The 17,593-nt window shown below is 40.2% G+C and overlaps 1 protein-coding gene and 1 long non-coding RNA gene across 5 annotated transcripts in view; both read right to left on the minus strand.

The window, feature by feature from the left end:
* LOC136423629 (methyltransferase-like protein 27) overlaps positions 1-16,974 on the minus strand; it is a 31,922-nt gene extending 14,948 nt beyond the window's left edge. The window contains exons 1-2 of one of the 4 annotated variants that reach the window (XM_066411873.1): positions 16,930-16,974; positions 11,529-11,641 (exon numbers count right to left, since the gene is read on the minus strand). In XM_066411873.1, coding sequence (XP_066267970.1) covers positions 11,529-11,633 — 105 coding nt within the window. In that variant the 5' untranslated portion in view covers positions 11,634-11,641; positions 16,930-16,974. Of the gene's footprint in view, positions 1-11,528; positions 11,642-13,324; positions 13,439-16,929 lie in introns of those variants that run through there. The other 3 variants (XM_066411875.1, XM_066411872.1, XM_066411874.1) reach the window with 3 other exon arrangements.
* Positions 6,653-10,829, minus strand: LOC136423538 (uncharacterized). Its single transcript, XR_010753750.1, has 2 exons — positions 10,503-10,829; positions 6,653-7,093 (listed from the first exon to the last, which is right to left on the minus strand). It is a non-coding gene; the product is annotated as an uncharacterized lncRNA (long non-coding RNA).
* Positions 16,975-17,593: the final 619 nt, after the last annotated feature.

Raw genomic sequence — 17,593 nt, forward strand, 5'->3', positions numbered from 1 at the left:
ATATATATATATATATATATATATTGAAGTTGTAATGTTTTTGGATAAGTCATACTTAAAGGAGTCTCAAACTCTCAAAGGGAGTGTTATTTTCCACTAGATTATGTATCAATGAATACATAATCAGCCGACTTCGTACAGAATTCAGACCCTACCCATGGATTCCCTATACGTATTCCCACTTCCTTCATGGTGAATATTTTAGCATAAATTAGGGGGGCTAAGCACAATCAGAAGGCCAGTTATTAATAAGATATAAAGGAACATATAACAAGACATTTCTTAGCCCCCCTGAGATTCTTTTGTCACGCCATGAATGTACATTGTATCAAGAAAGGTCATAAAAAGAATGGCAGAGGAAATGGAAAAAATCTAGCTTCTGGCCATGGTTATGGATCAGAAGGAGAGGAAAAGCCTGGGGGGAGAAGGAGACAGCATAAGTGTAACAACGAAGAGAAAAATGATATAAAAATTAGAGTCTCATGCTGGGGTAGGCCTATCCGCAGGAAGTGAGCAGCAGTGAAGCAGGGTGGAGACGTCCTCCCTGTCATCCCCCCATCCTAAGGGCGTGCCAGGGTACAAGGGGGATATAACCTCCTTGGAGGGACGAAATAGAAACGTGAAGGAGGGGCCTCTGGCTGAAGATCACAGCTGACTCCTTGGTGCTGAAAAGCACATCAAGTGGCACGAGCTACCTGGCAGGTGAGAATCAAATCACCCTGTACTTCCAGTGAAAAGTAAATAGAGGATCATCTGGGGAATTTAGTAGAATACTGAATGCTTTTTGATGCGCACGGGACTAGTGGGTACTTATCGTATACTGTAATAACTATTCGTTTTTTACTTCAAAAAATTATAATCTATTGGTAAATAACTCCCCCCTCTGGAATGTAGGACTCCGTTAATCTTTTGACATTGTACAGAGCTTGAAAGCGTTGCTTGTTGTATCTCGCCTATAGAACAAAAATGATTTCTTTCAAATTCGGCTGGCATATTTCTATATGCTCATACTAATTTTGTACCTGAGATCATATTTCGTTAATGAAATTCTTTAAGATATTTCATGTAAGCGTCCAGAAAGCGATACAACATGAAAGGTTGTTTTGCAGACTCCCATGGAAAATTATGTCTATGCACTACAAGTACTGTACATTGAAATCTATAGTTTTGGACTGACAAGATTAATCGTCGGTTGTTTGTAAATATATGCAGTCAAACGCACTTAAAAGGCTATTGGACGAATGATATATCTAAAGACATTTTTTTACTATTGTTTTACTTTTTTTGGAAGGTTATCTGACGAATGAAAGGTTTTTAACTCGGCAGAAGACGACAAAAACACTTTCCGTCGGGTCCATTTTTGCAGTTCTGACGTTTGTCGCTAGGATGAAATAAATCGTTTTGTTTGGCCAATATCTTCAAGCAGAAAAGCGGAACAGCAAAACTACTGACAGTGCAGATAGATCAGCCTATCAACTTACTTTTGTGAAAGTTTCATGGAAAAATATCATTTCTTTCTTGTTTTATAAAGGAAAACGCACTTCGGCGAGTTGCGGTAGAAAATCAAGCTAGAAAGTCCGCCCGGAAGATGGCAGGTGAAACGCGGCCTCGCTTTGCGCGAGACTGGAACATCTAGGATTTTAATATCTCACTTAGAATACAACGGATTTCTTTCAAATTTGGATGACATATTCATGAAAGCTTACTTAGGCATTGCATGGATTCTGAAGCGATGTGTACGATTGGTTATGGAGTAATTAACAGTTGAAATTTTGACCATAGATCATATATTCCTGTCACAAATGCCAAATAAAACTTCGCATCTCTCCTGAGGAATTGAGTGCAAACACTCAGCAAGGTAGTGCTAATACCACTAAAATGTCCTTGACAGAGTTATATGGATAATATGTCTATTGCACGATGTAGATCCCTAACGCTACATCATTTTTCCAATATGCCGCACTTTTTAGATTGGGACTTTTGACCGTGCCCCAAAATGATAGATTCATGGCCTATATCTTCAAGCAGAAAAGCGGAACAGCAAAACTACTGACAGCACAGATAGATCAGCCTATCAACTTACTTTTGTGAAAGTTTCATGGAAAAATATCATTTCCCTCTTGTTTTATAAAGAAAAACGCACTTCGGCGAGTTGCGGTAAAAAAACAAGCTAGAAAGTCCGCCCGGAAGATGGCAGGTGGAACGCGGCCTCGCTTTGCGCGAGACTGGAACATCTAGGATTTAATATCTCACTTAGAATACAACGGATTTCTTTCAAATTTAGATGACATTTGCATGAAAGCTTACTTAGGCATTGTATGGATTCCCAACGGATGAACGCAGTTGGTTATGTAGTAACTAGCGGTTAAATTTCCGATAATAAATCATACATTTCTAGCAGAAATAACAAATAAAACACATTTCTTCTGTAAGATTTCATATCTCGTCTTGAACAAAATCTACGTTCAGGGCGCCCCCCCCCCCTAGAGTTTATTTCATTAAACTGTACATTTCTGTGACCGGCATGTCTGGACAGACTCAATGACACCTTTGTTGGGCGAATTCGTTAACGTCTTCGAAATTCACAAAAATCTAATTTTTCATTTAGGGGGGCCCCCCTAGAGTTTATTTCATTAAACTGTACATTTCTGTGACCGGCATGTCTGGACAGACTCAATGACACCTTCGTTGGGCAAATTCGTTAACGTCTTCGAAATTCACAAAAATCTAATTTTTCATTCAGGGGGGCCCCCCTAGAGTTTATTTCATTAAACTGTACATTTCTGTGACCGGCATGTCTGGACAGACTCAATGACACCTTTGTTGGGCGAATTCGTTAACGTCTTCGAAATTCACAAAAATCTAATTTTTCATTTAGGGGGGCCCCCCTAGAGTTTATTTCATTAAAATTCAAACATTTCTGTGACCGGCATGTCTGGACAGACTCAATGACATCTTTATTGGGCAAATTCGTTAACGTCTTCGAAATTCACAAAAATCTAATTTTTCATTCAGGGGGGCCCCCTAGAGTTTATTTCATTAAAATGTACATTTCTGTGACCGGCATGTCTGGACAGACTCAATGACACCTTTTTTTGGGCAAATTCGTTAACGTCTTCGAAATTCACAAAAATCTGATTTTTCATTTAGGGGGGCCCCCCCTATAGAGTGTATTTCATTAAAATGTACATTTTTGTGATCGGCATGTCTGGACAGACTCAATGACATCTTTGTTGGGTACCATGGTTGATATATAAAACTATGTACAATGCACACACAAGACATTCGAAAAGACGATGGAAACAACATACTGGTGACAAATGGGTGCAGCTTTAATGACAAATGCATTGTGGTATATGTACTAGTATATCATGGAGATACATTCTTGGAAGAAGAGTACCTAAAGTATATGTATTTGATGTAGTACCAGCAGAATATTCAATAGACAATATCACTTGTACATGGTCTCCAGACTCAAGAGCCATGCAAACATTACTTGTGCCCTCACATGGTCTCCATATCAAAGAGAGGGGTATATTCTACCAGTGCTGCATGGAGCCTTACCTAGTGCCTCAGTAGCATGGTATACTAGTATTTCCTGGTCATGTGTCCTATATGCTGTAGGAGGCACACCAACATTACATAATCTTCTGTACAGTAGTAAGAGAAAATTAAAATTAAGCCTGTGCTTACCCATGTACACAACTGGTGTGCTATATCTAAACCGGTATAGTACATTACCGATGCTCTTAGAGCCATACCAACATTACCTGTTAGGTGGTGTTGAGTCCCAAGAGCCACACCAATATAATCTGGAAGTTGCCTTACCTATTCCCCAGATCTAAGAACCATGCAAATCTTACCTGGGATACATCAGCCAGTCTATAGACATGATACTAATCACTAGAGTCAAACAAATAGCTAAAAAGCTGTCCTTGACAGTAACTGTTAACTATATAGCTATTTAATTGAAAAATCATGTTAGATACACACTCATAACTCAAATATCGATTGTATATATATAAAATTCACATGACCTTAAATTCTACATGTAAAAACTAAATTGTTTAAAAGTTTAAGACTACTGGTAGCATTTTTGGCTATATTGTCAGAACCAAGTAATAGAAGTACCCAACCTTCTGGGACATTTTTATATAAAATGTCACACTATATGTATATGTCTATAATCAAAGTGTATAGGACCATTTGAACTAGAATGTCAATTATCCACACCCCTACACAGGTAAAACTCAAGTATAGAGAGATGTATCCATAAATGGGTAGGGTTATAACGAAAATCAACAAATATTTGACCATCTGTTGGGCATGTTGTTACTTTCAAAACAAGTATCCAATATGGGTCCAGACCAGCTAGTAAAGCTCAGTTTTACAGCTTATATAGTTCTCTATTCACAGAGTGTATGTGTACATGTGGGGAAGTGTTTGTCCATTGAAAGTTCTTGGAGAGGGTGACATTTTCTTTAAAAAGATGCCAGAATTAAACGTTGCCCATCGGGAGGCAATATACATTAGCTATTATGTCAGTAGAGATTGCAATCCTGGACAATCGGCAACTGTCCTAGGACAGATTGCGATCGGAGTCTGTCCTAGAACCTACAATTATACTACCGGCAGTAAAGATAGCGATCACAATCTGTCCTGGGACAAACAGTGATTCTACTTTGAGAAATTCTGATAACCATTAGATCAAAATGCTTTGGAAAATATAATTAATCATTGCACAACATTTCAATCATTTTTGGCACACTACCTACATTCACAATTACTATTTTAGGTGAATAAGTTCATATTTCATAACGGATAAATTCCATGTATGTTTTCTGATAAAGAAATTTCTCATCAAGTTATGAAAAGGTTAATAATCGGTGAAAGATATCAATTGGAAGGTGATCAAACAAAGCAAATTTTGAGGTCTCAAGATGTTACTCAGTGTCTCACCTTTTCAGTACATTTTACTAGTCATTTGCCAAATCTATTCTCCACACAAAATTAGACTATTCCAAAATCATCCCATTGCAAAAATGGACTATTCCCAATCACAACATGTGCAAACTTCAAGGGGTATGTACAGGGGGGGATAGACTCCGATGATCGCCCAAATTCTGTGATTTTTGTGCTAAGATAGACCATCTCAATATTTTGCAAAGTTGGTATTGATATCCCCCCTACCTTCAGTGTAGTTGGTAATAAGTGATAGTATAAGCATTTTTTTTCAGCAAAACTAAATAAAATCATGATTTATAAAAGAATACTGCTGTTTCCTTTATCTTAGCACTTTTTGAGTTTGAATCAGAGTTTGTCCTAGGGCAGATTTAGAATTGCTGATTGTCCTAGTACAGATCCCGATTGCAATCTGTCCTTAGTAGGATCACCGATTGTCCTGAATCACAATGCCTACTGTGACATCTACTCCTACAAATGTGGTTACTGTCTTTTCTGTGGAGTATCTCTACAGGGGCTGGCTGTAGATTCTGGCCAGCTGGATATGATATTGCCCCCATACAAAGAGATCTGCTTGAAGGTAATTTACAATATATAGCATGGGGTGTGCTTTAACCCATGTACAGCCTAATACACAGATGTATGGGTGTCCTGGTTAAGAAGCAAGAATAGCACCCAGGCTAACAGCAGTATGCTGTCCACCAGTTTCTTTAGAATATACCCCACTACTGTATATAGTGGTGCGATGACCTAATGGTAGAGTGTTCACCTTGCACACAGTAGGTGTTGAGTACAATCACCGGCCGTACATACTGCTTTTTCAGCTTAGCACTCAGCAACTGGGTATGGAAGTTAAAGACACAACATCACTACCAGCGGACTAGTCCCCGCTGCAGAGACTTGCACAAAGTTGTGTGGCACAAGGATCTGCGAATCGGAGAGGCTTGGGAGGACTGTAGTCTGTATAACGCAAACTCCAGCTGTCCGGGGGTTTCTCTCCCCTCCCCGCGGATTGTTGTGAGGCGGTTACAGGGCGGCGAGCGGTCACATGAGGCTTGATTGAATTGAGGCTAGGAGGACTGTAACTTTAACTAACTGTAAAGCTTGAATTCGATGGGGGAGGGGGGCAGTTATAGCCGACAATAGGTACTGCCTACATAAGTAACTGTACATACTACAATTGCTGCAGTTGGAATTACAGGCTGTAGCTAATTGCACTTCTGAGAACAAGGTCAACATTTCAAATTGACCAGCATTTCAGCCGCAAATATCATCTTACAACATAATAATTATAATGTTAACAAGTGGTACATGTACTTCCGTAACCGACGGTACAATTGTCTTCATAGGGGCCTACAATCCACCTCACCTCCCAGCCTAGCTGTGGAGATTGTTTTCAGCCTGTAGCATTTTGCATACGACCACTGTTATAGAGCAGCTGCTCTGAAGACAATGGATATTAAACAGGGGCACTGGACAAAAATCCAGTGAAGTGTTCTGTATGCTGCAGAAATATTAGCGGTGGTTTTATGCTCATGGTTTTTGCAGTAGCTGCTTCACTGCGAACATTTCTGTCTTCTGCTGACCTACCCCTTGTCTTAGTGGTACATGTATGTTACTAGTATTATACATTGTACAGATGTTTTTGAGGCAACAGTTTACAAGGCACAAATAGAACACAGACCCGATCTTCGAACATTGAATACAGATTTATTAAGAATATCAAGCCAAGTCAAAGGCTTAATTTACAGTAATATTCCTTGACAGCTTTTTTGTGTGCAATGATCACACAAGCACTGCCAAAAGCAACTGGTCTGTCCATCTGTAGCATCCTTGTCTTGTTATCATGGTTTCCGACTGGCTGTCTGTAAAGGCGTCAATACTAGTGTTTTTGTTACTTTACAGTATCTGTATGCGACTACATACATGTATACTGAGTAGCGCCATTACGAAATCAAAACCGCCGCTAACACTCCATTTTCTACCTACCACAAAATTAAATCACCGCAAACTTAAGTCCATTTACAGTACTATTTCTGATCTGCCTGTGATTCTACATGTGGCATCTAGTTGCAGCAGTTGTCCTTTGATGTACTTCCCATGCCTCTTGGGATATCTCTTTCCCATGAAGCTGCAAGACAGAACAAATGTAACTTGTAAGTTAAAACTAGATAGCAGTAGATACATAAATCAAATTGCAAGGTACTGGACTAGGACAACAGGCGTGAATACATGTACATGTACAAATACATTGTTAAATAAATGTACTAGAATAGCAAACAGACAAATAAATGAAGGAGACTCTGCACATAAACTTCCCATGATCAGAAATGATCCCCAAATTATGCTGTTGCAATGCACTTCGAATGAACCTCCAAAATCTTGAGTATCATGAGTAAAACAGCTAAGTAGCTTTAGTTTAAGTAGCTTTAAAGAACGGTTACAGTCAGATATGCAAAGACTAGGTGTAACAGACCGTTCGGTGTAATATAACCAGCTGTTGCCACACCGCGTGTCTGCGAAGCTGGTGTGTTACGCCTAATGGCGGTTGTACCAGCTATATAGATACAGATACAGAAACATCAGGGTAGGCCCCCAGGGACACGAATGGGTCCAATATTTTCAAAATTGGAAAGAATTCAAGAATGCAGTCAGAAGCTCTAGTATGTAATTAATGCTAGAGATAGCATGTAAACTGATCATGTACATATATAAGTTAGAACTAGTACTACGGGTTTACGGAAAAGGCAGTGCAGTCTACCACTCCATCTTTTCTGACACATTAGAGTTAGATGTACTGTATACAAGTGTACCATGAGTAGTGCATTTACACATGGAATGCTTTAAAACTATTTGAGTGCACCCACATTTAAAATTAGTGCACAGCGATATGGGGAGCACAAAAGTGCATGTGCATCCAGTACTAAGTATTTCGAGCCCTGGTGTGTGTGTGTGTGTGTGTGTGTGTGTGTGTGTGTGTGTGTGTGTGTGTGTGTGTGTGTGTGTGTGTGTGTGTGTGTGTGCGCGTGTGTGTGTGTGTTTGTACAATGTATATAGCTGAAAGGCAGTACTAGTACAGCCTACTACCTACCTACCTACCTACCTACCTAGTCCCTTGACCTCCGGGTTGTTAAGGGGACAAGGTAGCAGTGAAGATGGAGATCTGTCTAGTATAGCCACAGGGAAGAATACAATTTATGAGCTATTCCAAGATCAGGGTATGCCAATAGCTTGCTGCGTCATTATAGCATTCTTACATCACATCTGTAACAACTAACATTCTGTTGATATTTACTATGGTGAATGTGAACAGGGCAACAGTTTATCTATAACTTAGTAGAAGTATATATAAAGGTGTTGTCTGTACCCCCGGCCCCCATGCATGGAGACCCCATTGATGGCAATAGCTACATATCATATACATTTTCAAGGTTATAGGCAGCCTAAACTGTAATTCGTTTCTTTTACTTTTACTGTAACTTTATGTTCACTATTTCAACGCTTATCACTCTATGTACCTTATCATCACCGTGAAAAAAAACTTGTTGTAATCATTCATGATTCCTTCACACATCCTCTCTGTAAAACACTTGCCACGTGCACCACCGTGAAGTCAAAGTTCAGTGAAAATGTCTATTTTCCTTACCCTGAAAGATTTTGCTACCATGAAGTTGATTGAATATAAAGTGAATTAATCTTACAGTAACCTCCTTGTTCAAAGCAAATTCATCCACATTTGAATGTACAGTACATGTACATCAACAAAGTGCTGCCCCTTCCTTGAGATTCTTAAAAGAGAAGCTTTTTTAATCATTAATTATCACCATTCTCAAGTTCAGCAACATACATCAATAGGTGATTGATTGAATTTTATCACAAACCTGTCAAAAGTGTCATAACATTCCCTTAAGGCTGAACAACTTTCTTGTTTCGTATCTGATATGGAGACCATAGTTGTTGCTTTTACTTCCAATTTCCTATTGAGGCCTTCCTAACGTAGGCTGTAACTTGAAATTGCCGACAGATTCCTTGCCAAATACTACTGCAACATTCGCGGAAAAAGGCAGGGTAGCCTGCCAAGCCAGGCTACCCTGCCAGACTACCCTTTCTGGACCTTAAGGCTCTGCATGGGAATTTTCCGAATAGTAGAATTTTCAAAAGGAAAAACTGGGTCAATAGCAATCCCAGCTGAGGGTGAATTGGACGGAAGGCAACAGCGTATGATATTGCTGTTGGGTGGGGGGAGGGGGGGGGGATGTGGTGCTGAAGGAAAAGCCAATAGTGAATACTGAGTCATTTGAAACAAATTCGAAGTATACAATAGAATAGACCAGTCAACAAATATTAAGATTGAAGGGGAGGACCTTTGTTTACCAAAATATCAAATTCAAAACATGCATATGGGTTTGTGTATTTCTCTGTTGGTTAACATGTGTGATTGTGTTTTTACAATGTATACATAGTGTTCTTTGTGCTGTTATTTTCTTTCAATGCTCTCTCATCCCATTTTTCTGCAATCATAAATATAGAATATTAATAAGCCCATTCACAGTTTCGACTACGCATGTGCAGTGTCAAAGGTCAAGGCCCCTGGCTTGTAAACAGTACTCCTCTCAACATTGTCAAGATTTGCATAACAACGCCCAGACGGGTTTTGTTTTTCGTCTCAGGGGACTTCACCTTTGACATTGCACATGTGTAGTCGCAACCGTGAATGTGCTTATTGACACATTTTTCCTCTAGGAAATAAGCTAGTTCGGAGTTGCTACTACGCATGTGCAGTGTCAAAGGTGAAGGCCCCCGCGACGGAAACAAGACCCGCCTGGGCGTTGTTATGCAAATCGAGACAATGTGGAGGCGAACACTGTTTCCGTCGAGGGGGCCTTCACCTTTGACACTGCACATGCGTAGTAGCAACTCCGAACTAGCTTATTCCATTACAGGCCAAGCCCCTATGCATACCCCTGGGGACCTGGAAAGGGTAACATACTTAGCCTGGTAGGGCAGCCTGGCCAGCCTTTTCCGCGAACCCATGTGTCGATTCGACTAGTCTTCTGTGTCTGTTACTTTACGTACTCCAGTAAGAATACTAGTATTACAAACCGACCTTTTGTGTTTTTGATATATGTATTATCTGGATGAACGTGGCCAAATTATGAATGAGTAACAACAGCAGTGGGCTAAAAAGTAGCCTCCGTTGCAGTCCTTTTCCCCGCAGCGTTTTTTTCTTTCAATTTTTTTTTTTTGGGGGGGGGGGCGCCGCGTATCTGCTTGCGATCTCGTATCCGCCGTGCCCCTGTGTCCGCTATAGACCCTGTGTCTGCTACCCAGAAAAAAACGCTGCGGGGAAAAGGACTGCAACGGAGGCTAGCTAAAAAGAACCATACTATTTTTACTCGCGGTGATGTGTATGCCCCCCTCCCCCTCACACGCACCGGACATGGCTCGAGCTAGTTGCAAATTAACGAGGATCTGTGCCTATTCAAATTGAATAGGCACAGATCCTCGTTAATCGGTATAAATGAACCAAAGTTGCTCACCTCACCATGGAACAGGCAGAGTTTTGCTGCTGGACGACCAACGACGATGGATCCGGGCGTCCTGATACCGGGACCTGAAAATAATTTCACCGTTCTGTACTGCTCTCGTGTCCTCTCGTGCTCTCACCATGCAGATCTCGCGAGCTTTCAGTCCTACAGTCCTCTATGTCTGTGGTCTCGTTCCATGCCCGGAGAGCCATCTCTCCCGGCCAGAGCCTACTGTTAACCGATGTCTCTCAAGAGCCAGGAGACGTCTCCTGGCCCACTTATAACTGGCTAACGGTGGTCACCGTTAACCACTTATAACTGTAAACGGTACTTGTAACGGGCGCGAAAAATCGGGGTCTACCCGGTGTTAATATGTTGGTGGATCATGTATATCAGTCCTGACTGAACAGCTGACGTCATTCATCAGTAACAAGGGTGAACCAAACAGCACTACAAGTGGTTCTAAAACAGGTTAATTTTTTCAACGAATGAGTTGAAATTTGGCAAAGGGACATTATGATCTTGAGACTAAAACAGCTCAATTGATTGTTATGAACCACTGAGTTTGTTTCAAGCTGACCACCCCATTGAATGTCCATCAGAAGCACATAGTCCTACAAGGTCCATTTAGAACCATTTCCTGAACCACTTAAAACCATTGTAGGAGACTGAAACTGTATAAAAATGCATATCTCTACAAGCTATCAGTTTATTGTCACTTCTGAAATCCAGAATTTTTTTGCTGGTACGTAGAAAATGCCTAAACACATAAAAAATAGACGGAGCCGAACCTCTGCTTTGAGAATACTCTTCACTTGAACTTTAAACCACCACGAACATTCCCCTTTCACAGTAATTAAAACCCTTCATGGTACTTTCAACCTAAAACCACAGCGAACACTCCATTTTCTCCCTACCGTGAAATAAATCCCCGTGAACATTTCGCCTTTTACAGTAATAAGATCTCCGGTATATTTGTTTGCTTTTTTTCATCATTTTTGCTTGTTTCTATAGCTAGCACATCATTCAGGTACACACCTTTTCATAGTTCCCGGACCAGTTGTCGTAACATTTTGCCGTCTCTTCTGGGGTCGAGTTGGGGTCGTGATGCGTGTCTAGGGATGTAGTCGTTTCTGCCAACATGTTTTCTGCTACAACAGACGTGGGACAGACATGTTTGAAAGTTTGAACCTGAAGTGAAAGCTATGAAGTACATGAAATCGTTTGAGAACAAGATATAGCGAATCAACCAAATTGCAATTGCAATGTATCCTACGTAATGCCTAGGTTACAATTCCCAACCAGTTTTGCGGGAACGAAAAGTATGATGTAAAAGAAAAGAAAACACACAAACTTGATCATGAGCACTGTTGCAAAATCTAATCAGTGACCATTCCAATACGTTCCTCTCAGACTTACCAATTTCTGGACGCTGTTGGTAAATTCAATCTTTGTGTGGAATACGTTTATGTTTTGTGAAGATGTACATCCAGGCATTATTTAGGCTACCAGGTGATCATGATCTTTTTTAACTGATGCAGGCAGATTGCGATATGTACTGAAACAACAGATAGGAGAGATAAAGATTTTTTCAGAGAGAAATACAAAAAATAGAAACTCTACACTGCGAGTGATGATTCAATTCTTTTAGAATCTTATTTTGAAAGACGTATTATCTACAAAGGGCAATCGCGGCAGTCCATCAATACATTGCACTTCAACAGATTTTAAAAAAAGGTGACTTGACCGTTGTTAGTTCTTCTACATTTCTATGTTACAAACTAAGTTTTAGATTTCTATGTAACTAATGCACAAGCGTTTCAAGAGCAGTCTGACGCACACGGGTCGGGTACTTTAGAATGAGCTTCCAACACAACAAAGAAAAGTTATTGCCTATTGACTGTTAGAAATGGACTTTAGGACTAGAGTTAGGACTGGTACTGAGTTTTTAAATTGTATATTCTTGTGATCCTTGTGTATTATGTCATGCATCTGAATATGTGTTATATACATATATGCAATTCTGTCATAAGATACAAATTGTCTGGAGAAGTTCGGTAGGCACAAAATATCTGGATGTGAATACACATAACTGCATTGAACAATTTATCAGAGAAGGGAAGAAACAAACCAGTTATAACGAGGAGGGGGTGATGTTAGAAGATTTCATACCTCCGTGAAATATTTAGACCTTTCCTCATGTCTTGTTTAATTGTACCTCATATAATATGAAAATAAGGTTTTGATTAACACTTTTTGACGCTGTGAACGTATGTAGCATATAGAAAATAAAATACATAATTTAAGAAACACAGACCAAATATAGTACCTCAACGAACAATGACTGTAGTAGCTTTTTCCATCGATCAAAGCCTACACTGTCACGCCCATGTCGTCAGGCAAATGTGACCAAGACCCATCTCCCGTCGGCCATGTGTGACTAAGCCATGTCATTTTGCAGCTGGTATACTGTACTTCTTGGCCATTCAAGGTAACATCTTGGTATGTAGCTAATAAGTTATTGTTAATGCCCCACCCCCACCCAAAAGTTATTAGCCCGTCTGTATGTCTATAAGACTGTATGTGTCTGCTGATATGATTATCTGTCACAATGTGAAAGCAAGTTGATGCGAGGCCGCAGTTCATTACCAGCTATGCCTCACTGAGCTTCACACTCCAGATACTACGATTAAGAGAATACTAGATGTCATGGGAACAGTTAATCGACGATCGCGTGTGCTCACACCAGCCTCTCTGCATCGACATTTTAAGTTAACTGCTTGATCACAAAAGCTCTAACGTACACAAGAAACGCTGTTTTAACTCAGACTTACCTATTCAACGTCGAGTATTCTAGATTTGAGTTCAGATAAACAACTAAGAACAAATTACGATTAGAGAAGGGACTGAAAACCCGCCCGACGAGACAGCCGATCACAATTAGGTTAATGTTGACAATACACAGTTCGTCCTTGGTTCGACCAATGGGTAAGCTTTCTTTATCTCCCGCCATTGTACTCCCGCGCTTGCGCCATGTTGTCAAGCTGGCGTGAACGTGATCAAATATAATCTGAAAATAAGGTTTTGATTGACACTTGTCGTGACCGTATGGTGAACGTAAGTAGCATATGGAGAATACATCATTGCGAAAGCACAGACCAAATATAGTACTTCAATGTACAATTACTGTAGTAGCTTTTTCCATTGACCCAAGGTCCAGTCCAGGGCGTTAGACTAAGACCCATGTGCGACTTACTTAGACTTAGACTTAGACTTAGATCCTCCCGTGCCTAAAGGCACATCGGGCAGCAAGCTTCCTCCATTCAGTGCGGTTTTGGGCCAGGACTTCTGCTCCTTTCAGCGTAATCCCCAGTCTTCCCCCTTTTCTTTTCCCTCTGTCGGGTTTGCCCATAGGCTGTAGGCCTCGGAGGGAGTGTTTGTACTATATATATATATATATATATATATATATATGTATATATATATATATATATATATATATATATATATATATATATATATAATGAAATGTCAACCCATGCATGGTATACATTGGGAAGTATATCAAAGAATGTCTAGACCTTAGAAACTCCTCAAATGATTTAAAATCCCATTGTCATCCCATACTACTACACCATATTGTATAAGATAGACTGATTAGCCTAATAGAATGTTATCCATGTACCAGTGAATGCCATACTTTGTACCTTGTACAATTGTTGTGCAATAAAGTTATTATTATCATTATATATGTTAATCCCACCGACCCCCACCTCAAAGGTTACTGCCGCGTCTGTAGGTCTATTTAAGAGTGTATGTGTCTGCAGATATGATTATCTGGCTGGAAAGAAGCCACAGTACATCACCAGAACCACATGGTCACTTTTACCAATGGGATGTCTTGTTTCAATGTCCTCGATCATACTGTCCTCGTTTGTAAAGACTAGGTCAAGTGTGTTGCTCTACTGATTGACACTAATTGTGCCTCATATAATATGAAAACAAGAGTTCTACGACCTCATACCTTCGCTAAATGATTTTGACCTTTATGACTGACGTATTAGGAGTGTTTTTCATCAATGAAAAATCATACCAGTTGATCCTCCTCACCCAAATAACATAAGTTGTCCAAACCTCCTTGTTATGATTATGAGCTTAACAAAGAAGGTTATGCTAACATTTTTCATCAATAATGCAAATAAGCTCCTTATTAGCATAATTTGATTCAATGGTGTTCACATTCACACAACTTCTAAATGCAACAAGTATGAAATTGCCGTTATTTACTAGTATGGAATGATAGTAGTTTCTCATGAATTATGCAAATTAGGCCTACATTTGCATAATTTCTATCTATTGACATTCCTCTCTTCCTCAGTTACAAATGTCACATATTTGAATAGTCATATCATGGAACACAGCAGGTTTTTAAAATTGCCTCATTAATTATAATCTGATTTGCATAATTATCATCCAATCATACAAAGCATCACATAAGCTATCTACATACCAAAAATCATGACCATCCATCAAGCCCATCTCGAGTTATATCATTTTCTCATTAATTATGTAAATGAGGTTCTCATTTGCATAGCTGATATCTATTAATATTTCTCTCTTCCTCAGTTACATATGTCACATGTTTGCGAGTCCTATCATGGAAATTGATGAATGTATAAACTTTCCTCATTAATTATGCAAATTAGTTACTGATTTGCATAATAAGTATCCAATCATGTACATCATCGCTCAAGCTATGTACATGCAAAAAATCATGACCTTCCATCAAGCCCTTCTTGAGTTATTCCCTTTCAAAGTCTGAAGCAAAACCTACCCCTGCAGTTCCAAAAAAGTTGCTAGGGGGCCCAAACCTATACCACTTACTCTCTGCCCAACGAGCTATCTACCACTCAAAAATCAGTTCCATAGCATGTCCACAACACGAGATATCATAACAGGAAGTTCCGCTGCAGTACCGTAACAAGCCGATAGGGGGCCCAAAATATAATCATTTTCAGGTTTCATCGAGACCTACCAACATACCAAATACCAAGACAATCCTTCCAAGAATTCTCGACTTATCGTGTTCACTAACAGACACACAGACATGCTCGGTATTCCCATGCTGTGGCACTGCATTAATGACTGTTCTTACTCATATAAGGCCGTGTATATCCAACTTTGGTCAAAATTTGTATGTTTCAGTCTTTTAATTGGTGTAAGGAGATATTTTTGTGGTTTGGTTTCACATGCTCCGAGTGGACTCTTCCAGGCTGGGAGTAGGTCAAAGTTGACGATTGTTTTCGTCTGTCAGCTGTTACGAGAGAACGAGCTGGTCAACTGTCTATTTTCTTTGCATGATTCTAAAGTAGACAGATGTGGCTTTCTGGTGCATAAGAATTTTGGGGGCTTGCAATTAAGGTGAATCCTTTTCTGAGCCCTTGTTTTAGTGCTTTAAAGCATTACTGCCTATATGGGCAAGTCTATCTCTTGTATCTGCCCTACAGCTGGCTGATAGCCAATTTGTCCCTGGCAGTAACTGACGTTTCCTGCCTGCCTCATGACCCCTCATGACCAACTTTGCACCCATTTACCCGTGTCAATATCCCCTGAAACAATACAGCCCACACGTCGCAACCAGAAAGCATAGTATGAGCATACAATCTAACACATTTTTACACTTTTCTCGTTAATTATGCAAAACACTTCGCCCAAAATCTAATCATCTTGAGATTTCCCACATACACACCGACACACCAAATACGACAACAAACCATCCAGGCGTTCTCGACTTATTCTGTTCACTAACAGACACACAGACAAGCATCATCGAATAACCTACTCGACGAAACCATTCGTCGCGAAGGTAATAAGGTTTTGATTAACACTTTTTGACACTGTGAACGTATGTAGCATATAGAAAATACATAATTAAAAAAACACAGACCAAATATAGTGCCTCAACGTAAAATGACTGTAGAAGCTTTTTCCATTGATCAAAGCCTAAACTGTCACGCCCAGGCCGTCAGCCAAATGTGACCAAGACCCATCTCCCGTCCGCCATGTGTGACTAAGCCATGTCATTTTGCAGCTGGTATACTGTACTTCTTGGCCATTCAAGGTAACATCTTGGTATGTAGCTAATTAGTTAATGTCAATGCACCACCCCCACCCAAAGGTTATTAGCCCGTCTGTATGTCTATAAGACTGTATGTGTCTGTATATATGATTATCTGTCACAATGTGAAAGCAAGTTGAAGCAAGGCCGCAGTTCATTACCAGCTATGCCTCACTGAGCATCACACTCCAGATACTACGAATAAGAGAATACTAGATGTCCTGGGAACAGTTAATCGTTTGCGCTCACACCAGCCTCTCTGCATCAATATTTTAACTGCTTAATCACAAAAGCTCTAACGCTGTTTCAACTCAGACTTACCTATTCAACGTCGAGCTTCCTAGATTCGAGTTCAGATAAACAACTAAGAACAAATTACGAATAGAGAAGGGACTGAAAACCCGCCCGACGAGACCGATCACAATTAAGTCAATGTTGACAACACACAGTTCGATCCTGGTTACGCTTTTTTATCTCCCGCCATTGTACTCCCGCGCTTGCGCCATGTTGTCAAGCTGGCGTGAACGTGATCTAATATAATATGAAAATAAGGTTTTGATAGACACTTGCCGTGACTGTACGGTGAACGTAAGTAGCATATGGAGATATGGAGAATACATCATTGCGAAAGCACAGACCAAATATAGTACCTAAATATACAATTACTGTAGCAGCTTTTTCAATAGACCCCTTTCCAAATACCGGCGCCATTTTGAATCTGGCGCGAGCGCGCGTTATTTGAGCACTGGAAAAGTAAACAAACAGTAAATAGGACGGCGCGGGAAAGGCTAAACAATGACGTCCCCAATAGAAAGCAGCGTTGAGTCATCTGAGTCGGCGGAGAGATGCTCTCCTCGGTGAAATCCGTCGATATATATGCAAGGACCTGTCCAGTCCAGGCCGTCAGCCGAATGTGACTAAGACCCATCTTCCGTCAGTCATGTGTGACTTAATTGGACTTAGACTTAGATCCTCCCGTGCCTAG

This window comes from Branchiostoma lanceolatum, chromosome 17, assembly GCF_035083965.1.
Source record: "Branchiostoma lanceolatum isolate klBraLanc5 chromosome 17, klBraLanc5.hap2, whole genome shotgun sequence".
Lineage (NCBI taxonomy): Eukaryota > Metazoa > Chordata > Leptocardii > Amphioxiformes > Branchiostomatidae > Branchiostoma > Branchiostoma lanceolatum.